This window comes from Marmota marmota, unplaced genomic scaffold (assembly GCF_001458135.2).
Source record: "Marmota marmota marmota unplaced genomic scaffold, marMar, whole genome shotgun sequence".
In the NCBI taxonomy this organism is placed as follows: Eukaryota; Metazoa; Chordata; class Mammalia; order Rodentia; family Sciuridae; genus Marmota; species Marmota marmota.
Genome location: NW_025999968.1, coordinates 35319715 through 35337580, shown reverse-complemented (window position 1 = coordinate 35337580; position 17866 = coordinate 35319715). Strand labels below are relative to the sequence as shown.

The following is a 17866-nucleotide window of genomic DNA, read 5'->3' as shown; positions in this document are numbered from 1 at the left end:
TTTAAAATTACAACATTTGACTTTTTCGGTTTTGTTTTCTAATTAATTGTTTTTTGCTATTTTATCTACTTTTATTTTGCTTCTTAAGACCAATAATTATTTAATTTTGGGGACTTTTTTTGGTTTTCTGATATGAATATTTTAAAGTTTTACTTTATTTTGAAACACTTCTTCAGCTAAATATTACCAATTTTGATGTACTGTTTCCATTTATTATGGAGTATAAAATTTTTCATTTTTTTATATATTTTTGTTCTTTTACTGAGGTAATTTGGAAATACATTGTATAATATACAAATTTTGGGGGAATTTTCCAGATATATTTTTGTTCACTGACTTCTAATGTAATTCCTTTAAGGACAGAGAATGTACTTTGTGTGAATTTAATTTTTTAAATATAGAGTAATTTTATGGCCCAACACTTAATCTTGTATGTACTCGTATTTCATAAATGTAAAGTAAACTTGGTAGTGTTTTACAAGTCATTAATAACTTTCTTTCTTTCTTTTTTTTCTTTGAAATACAAAGAAAGGGTCTGGAAATCTATTATAATTATGGATTTATGCATTATTTTTCTGCCTACAATTTTGTTTCATGTCTTTGTTCCTTTGTTTAAATGATCACATTTTAAGAATGTTAGCTTCTAAATGAACTTATACTTTAGCATTATAAGATTTCCCTCTTCAGTCCTAGCCCCCAAACTTGCTTTGTCTGATACTAATATAGCCATATTTATATAGTCAGTGTAGTCTCTTTCAAGTATTTGCAAGATTTGTCTATTTTCCAGTCATTTTTGTTAACCTCTCTTTCATTGCATGAAATGTGCACTTCTGTTATTTAATTTACATACTAACAGGTCTCATTATTTATATATTCTGATTATTTTTGCCTATTAATCATGGTGTTCAGATTATTATTATTATTAATTTAAAATAATCAACTTGCTATGTTTTATCTGTGTTACTTTCTGCATTCTTTGTACAAAGTGAGGAACTTTCAGTTTTATATTTTATCTCCACTAATGGATTTTTAAATATGTTTCTATATTTGTTTTTTGTTGTTGTTATTGTTGTTGTTTTTAGTGCTGATCAAACCCAGGGCCTTTATGCATGCAAGGCAAGCACTCTACCAACTGAGCTATAGCCTCAGCCCCTTCTATATTTGTAATGGCTTCTCTAAGATTTCCTACAAGGATCTGAAGTAAAATTTCATTTCTTTCTCTCATTCTATTTAATTAGCCATACCATTTATTTCTAAATTTGTAATAATTATCAGTGTGTAAATTATAGTGCATTATTGTTTTTTTCTGTAAGGACACAACCATCTTTCAAATAAATTTAAAATAAGAAAATAAATTTGGTTACTCCTATGCACCTGATACTCTGCTCCATAAATTTAACCCCTGAGTTTTCCCAGTGCCTCCTTGGTTCATGAATGATCTCAGTCATGTTTGGGTGACCTATACTGCATCACATGTTCAAAACTCTCTCTATTTGGAAATCTACGAAATAGTAAAGATCCCCTGTTTCATTCCTTTATCTCAGGGATCATAATAACATTCTTTTTCTTATGTATTTAATCTGGTCTTGTTTGTGATGTTTGCACATGTCCCATGCCTGCTATTTCTTCCTGGAGTTATTCACTTAATATGTTATATTTTTCTGATATCCAATTTTTATTTCCTTTCTTTTATATTTGTCATTTCCCTCTGATATATTCTATAGATTCATTCATTATGACTTTATTAATATTTTAAATCTATAACCATATTATAACAATTGCTTTAAAACCCATTTCTCCTGATTTCAATGTCTGTGTTGTATCAAGGTATATTTTTATTGAGTACTTTTTTTTTTAACCTTGGAGTATATTTTTCTAGTTTGTTATTATTGTTTTCTTATTTTTGCATGTCTGGTAATATTTATTCTATATTGATTATTGCTGATGACATTATAAAAATTGTATCATCTGTTAAAGTATGTTAATTTTGTTCTAGAATACAGTCTAGGTAAATACCTAGAATGTTTCTTTTTTGTTTTTATTATGTCAGTATGGAATTGTTTATGTGTTCCCCTTATTCTTAGAGCAAAATCTTGGTTTGATATTTACTTTGAAGGCATGGCCCTCCTAGGATTTCAATGAAAAGTGTAATATATTTATCTGATCTCCCTAACTTGATGAAATTTAAACTTCAATCACTAAGTTATTTTTAATAGCTATCAGATGAAACCTCTCTTCAGTCTTTCATCTTTCTAGTTTTTGATTTTCATGAGATCCTTGCAATCTTATTCCTACATGCATAATTCAGGATTCACCCTAAGATTTTTTTGGGGGGGATCATTTGGAGATTTGGGAATTCACTCTCCACTGCTTTCTTTTGCTCATAGTTTTCCCCTTAATTTTCAGTAAGTATTGCAGTCCTGAACTCTACCTTCTGGCTCATCATACCATTAAGAATGTGACTTTTGAGACTGGGCTCTGGCTTCCCTATATTGCATGAGCTAAGTATATCTCTAAGGTGGAGGGGGCTTATCAATACATATTTCCTCTAATAGAGCTTTTTTTTTTATTTCAAGAGTCAAATCTCTTTCAATTAGCTCTGTTCTTATTGCTTGGCAGGGCCATTAATTTTTTAAAAAGTATTTAAAATATTTTTCCCAGAATTTATATATTTTCAAAATATCTGTCATGCATTTGTATAAGCCAGTTAGCTTTTAGATTCCATGACCAAAATACCTGACAGGAACAACTTTGAGGAGGGAAAGTTTATTTTGGACTCATGGTTTCAGAGATTTAGTTCATGGTTGTCCAACTGCATTGCTCTGGGCCTGAAGTGAGGCAGATAATTATAGCAGAAGGGCCTACTAGAGGGAAAGTTTCATCTCATGGCAGGAAGGAAGCAGAGAGCAAAAGAGAGGAGAAAAAAGCATGGACAGATATAGTCCAGGCCATGCCCACAGTGTCCTATTTTCTCCAGCCCTGCCCCACCTGCCTACAGTTAATATAGTAGTCTGTTCAATTTATTAATCTATCAAGTGCATTAATCCACTGATGAGGGTACAGCTTGCATAATCTAATAATTTCACCTTCTGAGCACTCTTGCATTGCCTGTCACATGAGATCTTTGGGAGAACTTTTAAGATCCAAACCATAACACCAATCCCATTATTCTCGGTTTATTTTTTGGAGTGGCATATAGAGGCTATATCGCTAGTGACTAGATAATTATTTCTACTGAAAAGTATTTAATATGTATATATTTAAACTCAGTCATAATGTTAAAACATTTAGATTACCTGAGTTTTCTCTGTTTTATACATTAATAACATTGAAGAGAGAAAGTTAAAGTATTACCTTTTCTTTAAATTGCCTTCCCTTTCTTAATTAGTTGTACAAACTGAATTAATTTCTTAACCGGAGGGAAACCTACAATCTTACCCTTCTGAGATTTTCTAAAATAAATTGGAATAAGAAAGAAATACAGGTATACCCAAAAGGATTTAACTGATACATATATACACATATAATAATATATATGTATATAATAATATATATAATATATATACACACACATACATACATATTTATTTCTCTTACAGTATTTAGAAATATGCCATTGATTGTTTCCCTAAAAACTATATATGAAGCATGTTTAAATGCAATAGTTCACTGTGAGTGCCCCTAGATAAGTAAGAAACTTATTTTTTGTGTCTCTCTACTATATATATATTATATATATGCTTAATATATATATAGTTTTATAGTAACATAAATTAATAAAGTCAATTTATGTATGTGTATATATATATGTATATATAATGGATTTATTCAATATAATTATTATAACTTGAAGATAAGTAAGATTACCAAACAACTATATTTGCATTTCATATTTTATTTTTATATACTTTAGAAATAAGTATATTTCTTAAGGAAGGGAATTTTTATCTTTTCCTCGTGACTGTTTGATTCCCAATACATTGGAGTGCTATGACTCTTGAAGGCAAGGAAAAAATAACAAATATAAGATATAACCAATCCCATGTCATGACAATCAAAGTTATATGCTGAACAGTTTTATAGTAACATAAACTAATAAAGTGAATTTAGATTATTTTAAATCAAAAAGTTTTCATTAGCTTTTCAATCATTTACAATAGACAGTGTCTCCAAATGAATAATGAGTATTTTTAAAAATTTTTTAGAGTACCATAGAAAGATTCAGATTTTCCTATGAAATTAAAAATACCTAGTAAATTATTTTACTATCTTCTCTTCCGATAATTAGAATATGTTGTGACTGAGGGGTAATGATAGAAGGTAGAATTATAGTAATTGAGGAAATGCATGTGCACACACACATACATACACAAGCAGAGTTCAGCCCCCAAAAGTCTATTTGTCTGAAGAGATTTATTTCTTTTTAATATCTACTGTTGTAGTGAGAAACCTCCTAATTGTTTCTTTAATTATCACTCCATATCTACCTTCACATCTTGTCTGATAACATTATCTACACAACTGTTATTCCTAGTTGAATAGTGATGGCTAATCTCCTTTCTGTTTCAATTTATGCTCTCCTTATTGCTAATTCAGTACTGGAAACAGCATTGAAGTGACTCAAGCTCTCTCTCATTTCCCCTTTGCTTTAATTAAATTGCATATTGTCATTTGATGTAATTTCTGGTTCCTCATTTTACATTTGTCCTATGCCAGACTAAATGTACTGTTTTATCTCTTCCCTCTCAGTTTTCTTCATTTCAAAAGATGCCATAAGGAGACCATTAATTAAAATATTGAAAAATATAATGTATGACCTAATGCAAGCTTAAAATCAGTGTTATTCTTTTTCTACAGTTTTCCATGGGAAAGTGACTTTATATGAAAGTGTCCATAAGCCCATATCATTTGTAAAACTTACAGGCACAAAAATGCAACACCATTTGTTCACATACATAACTATCAAACAATATGTCATGTAAAAATTTTACATTGATTTACAGTTTTCGGGAGTCTTGATTAGTAATATATCTATTGTCTCTCTAATCATTTGGCCTTTTCACGCTTACATTACATAGTTGGTAATAATATGTGGAACAGCTGCAAACTTTCACAGTAATAGGTACAATCGAATCTGATGTGTCTAATTAATTTTTAGTCCAACAAATTAGTTTTGTTCTTCATTACTCTCCAATGGGAGGGAGACATTATATTTCATTATATATTTTGTCTGCAGGAACAATGGAGCGTTACAGGTCACACACATCCTTGTCTGTGCTCTAATTAGTCCAACTGATAACATTATTTCAAAAATGCAAGGAACATTAAAAAATAGTAACACACCTTGGCAAAATAAGTATTGTACCATACTAAATAATATTCTGTTGACTCTTTATAAAAATGAAGGGAAATTTTTCTTTTCTTTTTGCACTAGAAGGTATTTATTTTCTTTTAGGTAACTGTTAATAGTTAAGAAAATCAACAAATCTAGTACTGAAAATGCAAACTATTTTAAGTAAAGTTTTGGTTGTGTTTATATGTATGATTATGGGTAAACTTATTGGAGGAAAAAGTAGACTTACTACCTAAGTGAGTCTGGTTTTAAAACTGGAAATTAATACAAAATAACTTTTGGGAATGAAATATAAGTATGTATAAGGAAATATAAGCAGCTTAACAATAAGCCTTCATTTTGATTGTATTCACAAAATAAAAGGTCTTTATACCCTTACTTATAGTCTAGTGTAAGACAGGTCATCAGAATGGAAAATAGGGTTTCAGGGTCCCATATAGTGTTCCAGGAACCTTGTATCCCTCCAAACTTAGCCCTATTATCTCTTAGAGATTCAGCATCCTCCAATAGACCTTTTGTCTCTGTCTAACATGGAAGGAAACATAAAGAGTGTCAAGTATTGTTACAGAAAGTAATGGGTTAGGGCCCAAGGTGTTGTGCATCATTTGTGCCTACACACTATTACTTAACATTCAGTCACTTTGTTGTACTCAACTCCATGTGAGTCTGGGAGATATAAGTTAATTTTCTGCCCCAGGAGAAAGGAGGAAGAGTGTGGTAAACTAGTCATTTACGGTTTGACTTATATTTCATTCCCCAAAGTTATTTGTACTAAAAGTAGTAAATCTACTTTTTCAAATCTAGATAATTAATGATGCCATGAATTTAACAGAAATGCTCTTAAAGTAAAACTCTTACCATTATGTGAGTCATAATTTTCAGTGAAAAAGATACTGTGCATCTATTAACCTCTTTATATCTATCATCTCCTTGAATCTTCCCCAAATGAATGAAGTAGACAATGTTGTTGCCAACTAACTCAAACAGGGACTTAAGATTAGTTATCTTACAAAAGTTCATTGCTTACCTAGCTAGTTAAGTGACAGAGATGGTACACCAATCCAGGACTTCAAGGACCATGCTCTTTATAATAGTTACATTGCCATAAGGTAATGACAGTCCTACACATTCTTTTCATATACTACACTGAAATGTGCCATATATTTTGCTTGCAATTCAATTTTTGAAGGTCTTTGATTAGATACTCACTAGATGTGATATTTACTTTACAAATCACTTAATTCCCAAGGTCTGAATTTCTTTATTTGTTAAATAAGTATCTGAATGTTCACTCTCTCATGATGTTTTGATTCCATGAGTTTAAAACTTATTAAAAATATAGATTGAAATTTTCTTAATTTTTTGAGAGATCTAAATTTTCAAAACATGACCACCTCCAGAATAATCTTTGTCTAGATTTACATGTATGTTTTAGTTATGAAGATCTTAAAATTATTTTAAAGATGGTTCTCATATTTGATATTCAATCATATTGTTAAATTAGTCAAATACATGAGATTTACCTTTTCATTAGGTTTTAATTATACATGCTGATCTCTACAAAAAGACATTTTTATGATTATAATGATTTTATATAGCAGTTTTTCTTTGAGAAAGTTAAAGCATGGTTGTACAAAAGGAAAGGGTAACATGAAATTATATAGTTTTGTGTATCAGGAATATTTGAATATAAACAGATCCATGGCCAAAAATCAATTGGTAAATACCTGTGTTAAATGCTGTAGTTGCTTCCTTTTCTGAGAACTATTTTTAAAAATATTTTGCTTAACTCAAGAAAAATTACTATTGTTTAAGTTCCCAGTACTTGTGTGAGTCCTTATTTATAAGGATATAGATCAAGAAGTGGTTCAGAATTTTAGCAAACCAAAAGAAAAAAAAAAAGAGAGAGAGAGCAATATTCTTAGTCATGCTTTAAGGACATGTAAGGACATGTCTCAATTCTTCTTTTTAAACATGCAACATATGAATGTTGATGATTGTCACAATTGCAGGACAGAACAAATACTACTTGAGCTTACAGGGATTTTCTGTGCCTTTGATGAACCCCATATGTAGTCTGCATTTATTTTTGTCTTCATATTTACTAACACTGTTGTTTCTTCTATAGGAGGAAGGAATGAAGTTGTCATTACTGAAAACAATAACAGCATAACTGAACAAATCACTGATGTTGTGAAGCAACCGGCTTTTATAGCTGGTATTGGTGGTGCCTGCTGGGTAATTTTGATGGGCTTTAGCATCTGGTTGTATTGGCGAAGAAAGAAGAGAAAGGGCCTCAGTAATTATGCTGGTAAGAGACTATTTACAGTTAAGAAAACCTCTTATCTTTAGGAATGTAATGAAAAGAAAGAAAAAAAAAGTATATAAAAGAACAAATGAATGATTTGGGCTTGTTTTAAAATCCTGCTCTGTAAAATGCAATGATAAACAACCTACTTTCACATACTACTCTTGACCATGTAACTTTATGACTTTAGGCAATCTTTTTGCTTGTATCTCCAGTGAAGCGTAACGAGAGTGCACAGTGATAAAATGTTCAGCTGCTTTTCTCAACTAGTTCTTCAAAACCATACGCAAATACTTTGAACACTATGAAGCCATTCTTTGAAAAATCTGTTTAGGCAACAGCATTACTAAAACACGAAAGGAAAATAAAGGAGAGATTTGGAACCTAGCTTGTAGTATGTCAGGATGCAGATTGCAATAGGAAATATCCCAGAAGGAAAATACAAGCAAGCAAAAATCTCACCAATATTAATAAAACTGATGAGGCATGAATGGAGTGCTTTACTCCTCACTTAAATGGGGTGTCTATTCAGTGTGAACTGCAGCCTTTTAGAAGCAAAAAAAAAAAAAAAATAGGAGAGAGGAGCAAAAGGAAAAGGGAAAGAAACAGATCAGCAGACCAAAATAAAACAAAAAACTTGGATGTTCTATTTTTAAAAAATAAATTGTTTTTGAATCCTAGACAGAGTTTCAAGGACATTAAATATTGTGACCTTCAAATTATCTCCAAAAGGAGGGAGGGATAGAGCAGGTGAGAGAGAGAAAGAGATAAAATCATAAAGTGAGTAAATGAGAGAAGATATTCAATGCTGATATTACGTTCAATTACATTTTGATCATAATTTACATTAAATATTATCTCTAACAGCAACAATTTATCTGAAACTGACAATATTTCATACTATCTAGAATTTGTAAGCGGACCTGTTTAAAATAATATCATCCTACAGACATTTAAACAGTTTATGAGACATTATATTCAGTCTTCCATTTTTAATAATCAGCAAAGGCTCTGTCAAAATAAATTATTATTAAGACATTTGTTTTTTAACAAAACATTAAAAATAGAAGATTTAATTATAATCAAATACAATATGTGCATAGTGGAAAATGTATGACATACCACCCATTCAGTTGTATCGCATGTTATTTGACAGCATTAAACATAATAATCTAGTTGTGACATTGTGACTTATCTCTGCATCTTGTGAAGATTAAATTTATTAGTTATTGGTAAAAATAAATTCCAGGAGTAGAGAAAGGAGTATGGCGTATCCATTGAGCAGAGGTTTCCATGTGGTTGACATTCTGACATTCTCAGTTCTCAGTGGTTCTTGGCTCCCCAATTCCTTATGTTCTATCATCCAAGTGTTAAACCACTGCACCAATTAGAGATTCTTCCCAGAGAGGTGTGCTCAGAACCAACTGCTGAGTATAGAGTCTTAAACATTATAAAAACTTTCATATACTTTCTTGTTTTGCATTCTAGCCCTTTGCCTTCACCCATGAATGTATCAGCCCTTTCTTTAATCAGTCACTATGTAATATTTTATCTCTGTGAGACACACATATAAATGATTTTTAAAAATAAGGAAGAATTGATTTAATTCAAGGACAATTTTGTGTTTATCCCTTCACTTGACTTTAGAGATAATAAAAGATGAACTATGCAAGTCATTTCAGTGCAGAGTTCTAATATATCCATATTTGGAATGGTGCATTTTTAAACTTCATACTTCTTCATTCATTCACGACTTACAAATGAAATAGCTCTCATAGTTGGTAGGTTTGCACTTTTAGTACAATCACATTAAGCTGACTTTCTTCTTCTTCTACTACTTCTTTTTTTTTAACAGCCATTCTTTGCAAAACCTATGCACTTAATTTGAAAATATCTGTTGGTCTTTGAGCTTGACAAGAATAGTACATTTCCCATTATCATTTCTCATTGTGATTGATATCCATCTGCTTGTAGAAAACTGCTAACTCGGAATGTGCTATGCCCTTCAAATATTTTGGAAGAAGGCCAAGCCAGAGAAAAGCCTTTCAAAACTTTTATACTTAATTGATAGATGGCTTACTCTCAGAATGGATTTCCCTTCAGCTAGTAATTTGCCTTCTAGCAACTGCTGCTCCAGATGAGAAGCAAATGAAAATTTGCCAAACCACAGATACCTAGCATTACATCTCTGATTTGTGATATTTTCTACATATTTTCCTCCAAAAATTACCTGTCTTCCACCTTTTTAAGTTTTCACATTCTTGTCCTTTTATAACTTAAAGAACAAGGGATTTTGAATGAGTAATGGAATATATTTTTGTTTCTATTTTTGACATTTCATGTGTGAGCTAATAATCATACATGAAAGAGCAGAGAGATTTCATAAGGGCTTTTTAACTCGAAGGTCTTATAAAATTTAAAGTTTAAGAGTGGAGAGATTTCATAAGGGCTTTTTACCTCGAAGGTCTTATAAAAATTATTTTAAAAATTCTTGTGTTGGGCTTGTTTATATTTTGGTTTTCATACATATTTCTTAGTCTTACAATTTTATAGTATAAAAACTGAGGAAGGTAATCAGAAGGAAGGAAAGGAAAGGGATATCATAAAAATAGAGAAGAGAGCCAGAAGACTAGAGCAAGGGAATATGGAGAGAGGAGAGAGGTAAAGAAGATAGGTATGAGGGAATGGAGCAGACCAAATTGTGAGTTGTGCATGTATAAATATATCACAATGAATTCCATTATTATGCAAAACTATAATATACCAATAGAAAAGTGAAAACTAAACCAAATAGAATTCAAGCAATGTGATTTGATATGTAAAACTTAGTCTGAAGTGTATATGTATTTTTTTCACTACCTAGTAATGTGTATGTAGTCTCAAATCTATGTCTACAGTCTCTAATTGTTGATTTATGATAAACCCCCTTTTCTTGTACAATCAGGTTCCACTTTGAGTCAATATTTAAATTACTTTATAGCACATTTACTTCAAACTTCAATTGTGATCATAATTAAATATTTGGTGGAATTTTCCTACACTAGAAAACGTATTTTTAATGCAGCTGGATTGACTGTAAAAAAAACAGGCTAAATTTGTTTTCAAACCTCCCTTTTCCTACTTCTTTGTTTCTGTTTATCCACTAGAGGAAGGAAAAAGAAGATGTATAAATGCAGAATTGCTTTGCAAGGTGTGATCCAAACTCTGGGTAGGATGCCTTAACTAACTCTATGTAGGCCAAACATTACCCATTGACTCATAATATATATAGCTCCTCTGGAACTTGCCATTATTGCAGAAAAATATACTTGAAGACTTAGAAAAGAAACAACAACAACAACAACAACAACAAACTGCTCCTCACTATTAATACTTTCTTTTAGGTGTCAGAGGGTGTAACAGATGTATCAGAGAACAGTAATGGATTAAATTTTAGATTAAATATCAAGAATCAAATGTATATCTATATATTCATATCATCTGGGAGGAAAATCTGGCCTAAACATGTTTTGCCTCTTCACATAGGAGAAAGTAGAGGATCCTCTGAGACAATGTTACACATCAATTTATACTTTTATATCTGAATATTAATCATTTACTTAAACTCTTCAGATATAAATACACATCTCAGGTTTTGACCCATAGCAATAAGGGCAGCTGCAAAAACTAAAAGCATCTCTGTATATCATATCCTAAGTGAAATAATATTATACTTCTATAAGCAACATGAAGTGCCATCTACCTTAATTTTCACTGAGCACTAACAATCTCCATATCACTGCCAATGGGGTTCCTGTTTGCTGAACATATTCAGTCCTTAAACTATTATAAACAATAAAAAAAAGAGTTGTAGAAATTTGATAGAAAACATTAGGTGGTTTTGAATTTGAAGTAAATATTTGATAATATCTGTAATCGTTTTTGTGAATAGAAAAAAGAACAATGTAAGTTTGGAAAAAAATCTATATAGCTTTGATAAGGTTCATATAAATATATCAGTATAAATGTATATAACTGTATTATAATCTTTATGATAAATGCACAGTACTTTTCAAACTTCGGCTATCCATTTTTCTATTTGTGATTATTGAAGTCATCAAATTTTAATGAAAGTAAATGTATTTTTCCAGAAGTATAAAGGGTATGTTATGTTTTGTGAATATTATCTCTGAGGATAACATTTTATGAAACTCAGTAAATATAAACAATTCGTGAGTGAGCAAATTTGAAAATGCTAAACACGTCACACATAGGTTTTATAACTGGTGGTGAAATAAGTTACTTGACAGTACTATCCAAAAGCAGCTAAAAGATTTGATGGAATTTTTATACTCTGATTATCTGGGGTGAGTTAATGCTTATCAAAAAGGATTAATATGCTTTCATATTTGCCAAATAAGCATATCAGGAAAGAGAATGAGAATTGGCTGCAACAATGGAGTTTCCATTTGGAGTAGGAAAATGTGACCTACTAGAGATAGGCAATCTGAAAGCTTCATTACCTCAAAATGCCAATTTACTACATAGTTACATTTTCCTCCCAGTTGTGGCAGACATGTAGTATTAATCCTGTCAGATAGTAGTAGACTTACTTTGTATATGATATAGCTTTGAAAAATCCCACTGGTATGTGGGAGAAATTTCTGGAAACATTATTAGTATTCAGTTCATTTTTGGTCAAAACTTCTATATGTTATGCCTTGTAAGCTTTTAATTTGAGATTCCACACAGACTTCTGATTAAGAGCTTGTAATAATTAAGTTATTCCAAATTTATTTCTGATGAGCACAAAGTTACTGCACTGTGATTTCAAAATTATAAAAAATATAACAAGAAAAAGATTATTCACCATCGATCTATCACCCCCTCACCCCACTTTCTTTGACCTTCAAGTTAAACTTTTCTTATAAATGAGGACTACCTCAAAATAGCTTTTAGTATGCAATGGCATTTATTTTTATGTTACACATGCCCTTACACACACACACACACACACACACACACACACACACATACTTGCACGTTTATATACACACAAACATTCATCAAAATGCTATATATGATTTCCATTTTAGAAGTTGTAGTTGTTCATTCTAATTTGTAGTCTCTTTTGATGGCCTAATAGACTAAGTTACTCTTGTTCTACTTTTCAAAATGAAATTAATCTAAATATTTTGGAGCAAAACATTAAAAAAAGAAGTGTGAAAAGATATCCCCTTTCCTCCCTCACTTTAAAAACACAGCTAACCAATGTTAGTAAGAGAAAAAATGTGTGTGTGTTCTCTTCCTCCTCCTACTCTACTTTCCTTCTTCCTCTTTTCCTCGTCTGCCTCCTTCTTCTGTGACAGAAAAATGCAAAAGGAAAGATTCCTGTGTATACTAAATTTTATGGAGCCCATTTTAAGTTATTCAGGTATTCACATAATGTTCTGTGAAGTTTTGCCTATGTTAGCAGGCATGCAGAGATAGAGGTGAATGATATTATAGAATATTTGACAAACTATTAGCAGTCTAGAATCATTTGAGAAACACGTGTTAATGACGACTAGGACACAAATAAAATGGATATGTCCTGAATACTGAATGTGAAATGCTTTGAAATTAATTATTTTGCTTCCAAATTTAGCTCTCAACTGGCAAATATGGACCATCCCATGTGGTCTATATTCTAACACATCTGCAAATTAACCTTAATGAATGATATATTTTGATAGTATTTTGAGTGTTATGTCATACTACTTTAAACTTCACATTTGATGAAAAAATGCTATTGGTTATCTCATAGAGTTAAGTACAACTCAATTTTTGTGACTCTGCTTCAGCTTCTTTTCTTTTCTCTGCTATACTTTATTCCTATGGCAGTAACAGAAATTTTGGATGAAGAAATAAAAGTCATCTAAATTAGGGAGAACTATGTAGCATCTCACATATCTCTTAAATAGCACATTTTTGAGATGCAGCCCATCAGAACCTGCTTATTTGCATATTTTCAATGATGTTCACAGCATTATCTTAACTCCCTTTTAGCAGAGTAAAACAATCACTTGATATTCCATTAAAACGCCACATAACTGAAAAGTCACATCAGATGGAAAGCTAATTAGCTGTACCACTTTCACATTATGAAAATGCATTTTTACATGTGTGTGTGTCCTAATCAGGCCTTTATTGAATACCTCTAGTGCTCAATTTTTTTGCATTAATTGTTTCAGATTAATTCTATTGTGTTCAAAGCAATTAATAAGAGGCACTATGTGATACAGTTGCACTGCTGATTCATGACTCCCAGCCCTGAATTGACTCTGTAGTGATCAGTATTTTTTCATCATCTCTGCGGAGCTGTCTACTGCCAATTCTGGGCAGATGTTAAGGTTATATCAGGATTGCTTTACAATGCATTTGAGGTGTTACCTGAAAAAATGATAAGGTTGTATATTTCAGATCCCAGTTTGAAGGACCTTATTTATTTTACTGTCTTGAAATCCTGATGGACCTTTGGAATTATGTTCATATTGCCTGGTAGTGTCATGAAAAGTAATGTTACTAGATGACCTTTCATATGGGCTTAGGAAACTGGGCTTGGAAACTTACAAAATTTAAAGAGTTATCATATTTAATAGCTCAAACTTGAAAAGCAGAAGAATTATGGAGAACCATTCAAATGAAAAAGTATCCACCGTTTGTCTATCTTAAGTGGAAATATGCTTGTTTACTTGAAATATGAATTCCTTCATTAAAATTTTAGTTAATTTCACTTTTAGTCACCAAGCAACAACTTTTAATAGACATAATTATTCTGTTCCAAAGATAAGATGTATTGTTTTCACAACTGTGAAAAATGGTATTTTTCTTTCGTCCCCAGGGATTGATTTAACTGACCCTTGCTTTTATGTTAGTTTTGTTTTGATTTGATTTTAGAATTCCAAGCTTATTGCAATTTTGTAATCTATAAGTTTCTTAACAAATACCTTGTCCATAATTTTCTAGTTAAGTAATTTAGTGGCAAAACTTGATACAAACTACTGTGAAGCTATTTTAGACTTTATAATCATTCATATTCAGTTTTCATTGCACAAATATTACATAAATTTGAGTGCAATTTGCTACTTCAAACATTATAGTATGAAAAGTATATTACCTTTCTCAGGTATGAATCATTTTGAAGTCCAAATACATTTGGCTTCAACAGTTTGGGATAAGGTGATGGCCCTCAACTGATATTTGCATTCTTTGGCTGTTCCTGGAAGTTCACTTGCTCCTTGTTAGCTTTGTGGAGTGGAAGACATTGACTGGAGGGAGTGGCTTCATTGACCTTGATTCTAGTAGATACTAGTGGACATTGTTAATAAGTCACACAGTTTTGTAGGAAACTTTAACATGTGATCATTACATATAATTGGAGTCTATTTAGTATAAATTGGTTAAAATTTTATTTTCATGAATGTTATTCTCTATTAGTTACAGTTTATATCTACTGTAATTATACCTATTCAGTTCATATTAACTATTAGCATACTTAAAAGAATCTATGATGATAAGCAATGTGTAATAACAGTTACCTGTTTTTCTTATCTTGTTGGAAGGACATTACCTGTTAAAACTCTCCTGTTTCAATTTCTAGTATATATTTTGCTTTATGCCTTCTAATTAAGACAGTTTTATGTTAATATTAGCAGTTTGATTTGATAACTCTTCATTAATGCTGTGTCAATCTTCCAGGACTACTAGGTCCACCACTTATAACAGTGTTTGATGTCTAAATCCAAATTGTCACTTTTACTTATCCATACTTTTGACTTGAAGAAACTTGAAATATTCTATTAAAGTTGGAGCAAGTGATGACTTTGCCCTGAGCCAAACCACTGCTTTTTACTATCTGCACAATTATGTTAATTATATTTTGTTAAAATTCCCATAGGCTTAGTTCTAAACTGAGGTCCAATATGCAGTTGTTATTAATTGTAATTAATATTGACTACTTGTGTGTGTACATGTCTTTCTGTGTTTTTTGTTTTTTTTTTTTACAGTTACATTTCAAAGAGGAGATGGAGGACTAATGAGCAATGGAAGGTATGTTAAGGAGATTCTTTATTAGTATTTTTAATCAGGACTAGAAGAACTCTGTAGTAAGAAGCTATTATTGTAATAAACGATCACTTATAAGTCTGAGAATTCTAGGAGGAATTAAATGGCTTACTACTAGGTTTAATGATCTATCTGTTGTGCACTTTAGAGGAATCAAGTCCAGATGTTTCATATCTCCCAGATGCCCCTGAAGAAATTAGTAGTAAATATCACAAGGAATGTGTTCATTTGTTAGCAGGATGTTTATTGCATTAATTAGACATTAGCAAATGAAGTTGCTGTTGTTTAAGACTCCTTATTGGCTCACACTAAATTGCTGTGAGTGAACAATTACATATAATCGATCACAAAGTAAATGATTCATGGATGATGAATAGGCTGTAGATTGATAGGACTGGATTCCACAACTTTGGATACTCAATTGAAATTGATAAAAGCTGATAACAAACCCATATATCCTCATCTATTTTCCCTTTGCCAATATGGAGATTGTAATTAGGCTCTGGTAATAACTTCCAATCTCCCATTTAATCAATATTTTAGCAAAAAGAGATTAAGTCTAATGAGAACTAGTGGATGTAGCAAGGAAGCAGTTGAATCTTCTTATTGCAGTTTCCATAGAAACACATGTTCCTCTTAGGTATTATACCAGAAGGGGTCTATCAACAACAACAACAAAAAAGTACAATGATTATAGATGCTCTATTTCTTTGTAAATATGTTAATAACCTGGAAAGGAATCAGAATCCCATTTTAACATTAAAGAAGGAAATTCTTTATTAAATACGATGTGAGGGAAATTTTCCCTGTAGACTATACTCAAATGCTGGAGCAGATCACAGGGTGTCTTTTATTGCCTTCAGAAAAACACTTAATAGCCCCCTGATATTTTGCCATTTAAAGAACTTGGAAATGTGCTATTGATGGAACAGTATAAGTACTGTTCATTAATTTCTTTCAAGTTCTTTGCCTCTAAATCAAACATGAAGGCTCACAATAAGGGTGACAGGCTAGAGAGGACAGATTCATGTTGGGACTGCAGTTACTGGGAACAAAATAACCCAAAGTCCTGGAAATGGCTAATACCAAGAAGCCATTCCGAAAGATTGTTCCCTTGAGGTGTCAATTTATCATCAAACCTTGTGTGGGGTTACTACTATTGCCAATTCCCACCAGTTTCAGGGCAGACATCTGATTTCTTGTGGATTTTGACAGGATCCCAGGCAAAGACACTTCTTCCACTGACAGGGTTGATCTATAGATAGTCTTAATGAACTGCCAAAGTTCCTTAATTTTTGAGAGCCTACACATTTTAATTCTAAATTCAATTAAAATCTTCTTAAATTCCTTAACCCTTTTTAGTGCATGAGACAGGCATCAAAATCTTTCATTGAGCTCCATAGACTGATTTCCTTTTCATTTCTGTCTTAGCCGTCCAGGTCTTCTAAATGCGGGTGATCCCAGCTATCCATGGCTTGCTGATTCATGGCCAGCCACAAGCTTGCCAGTGAACAATAGCAATAGTGGCCCAAATGAAATTGGGAATTTTGGGCGTGGAGGTAAGTTGTATTTTTCAAAATAATGTTATTTTTTAATTTTGTTTTTGTTTCTGTTTTCATTTTCCAGATATTTTTAAGAGATAGAGGGTATTTCTTCCATAGTTAAAAGAATAAAGCACATATACTAACATTGCTGTATATTTCCTAAATATTTTATTATAAAATTAGTGTGTCTATAATACCTTAAATAATAAAGTAGAGGAGGTCATTATTAATGTGGAAGTATTCATTTTTTTTGTATTGGTTGTTCAAAGAATTACAAAGCTCATGATATATCATCTTTCATACATTTGACTCAATTGGGTTATGAACTCCCTTTTTTACCCCAAATACAAATTGCAGAATCACATCGGTTACACACTCACATTTTTACATAATGGCATATTAGTGGGAAGTATTCATAATACATTTTGTTTTTAGGAATATCAGTAGACAGTAACTAAAATCAGGAAGTATACTGATAATTAGGGTTTATGCTTTTGAAACAAATACTTCATTTTTCAAAATCTCATTCAACATGTATTTATTGAGTACCTCCTATGTACCTGGCACTATGGCAGT

At 31.5% G+C, this 17866-nt stretch overlaps 1 protein-coding gene across 23 annotated transcripts in view; it reads left to right on the top strand.

Moving 5' to 3' along the window:
* Robo2 (roundabout guidance receptor 2) overlaps window positions 1-17866 on the top strand; it is a 1565243-nt gene that overhangs the window by 1497667 nt on the left and 49710 nt on the right. For all 23 annotated transcript variants that reach the window (XM_048803919.1, XM_048803918.1, XM_048803916.1 and 20 more), the window contains 3 exons: window positions 7482-7664; window positions 15689-15731; window positions 17178-17305. In XM_048803919.1, coding sequence (XP_048659876.1) covers window positions 7482-7664; window positions 15689-15731; window positions 17178-17305 — 354 coding nt within the window. The remainder of the gene's footprint in view (window positions 1-7481; window positions 7665-15688; window positions 15732-17177; window positions 17306-17866) is intronic.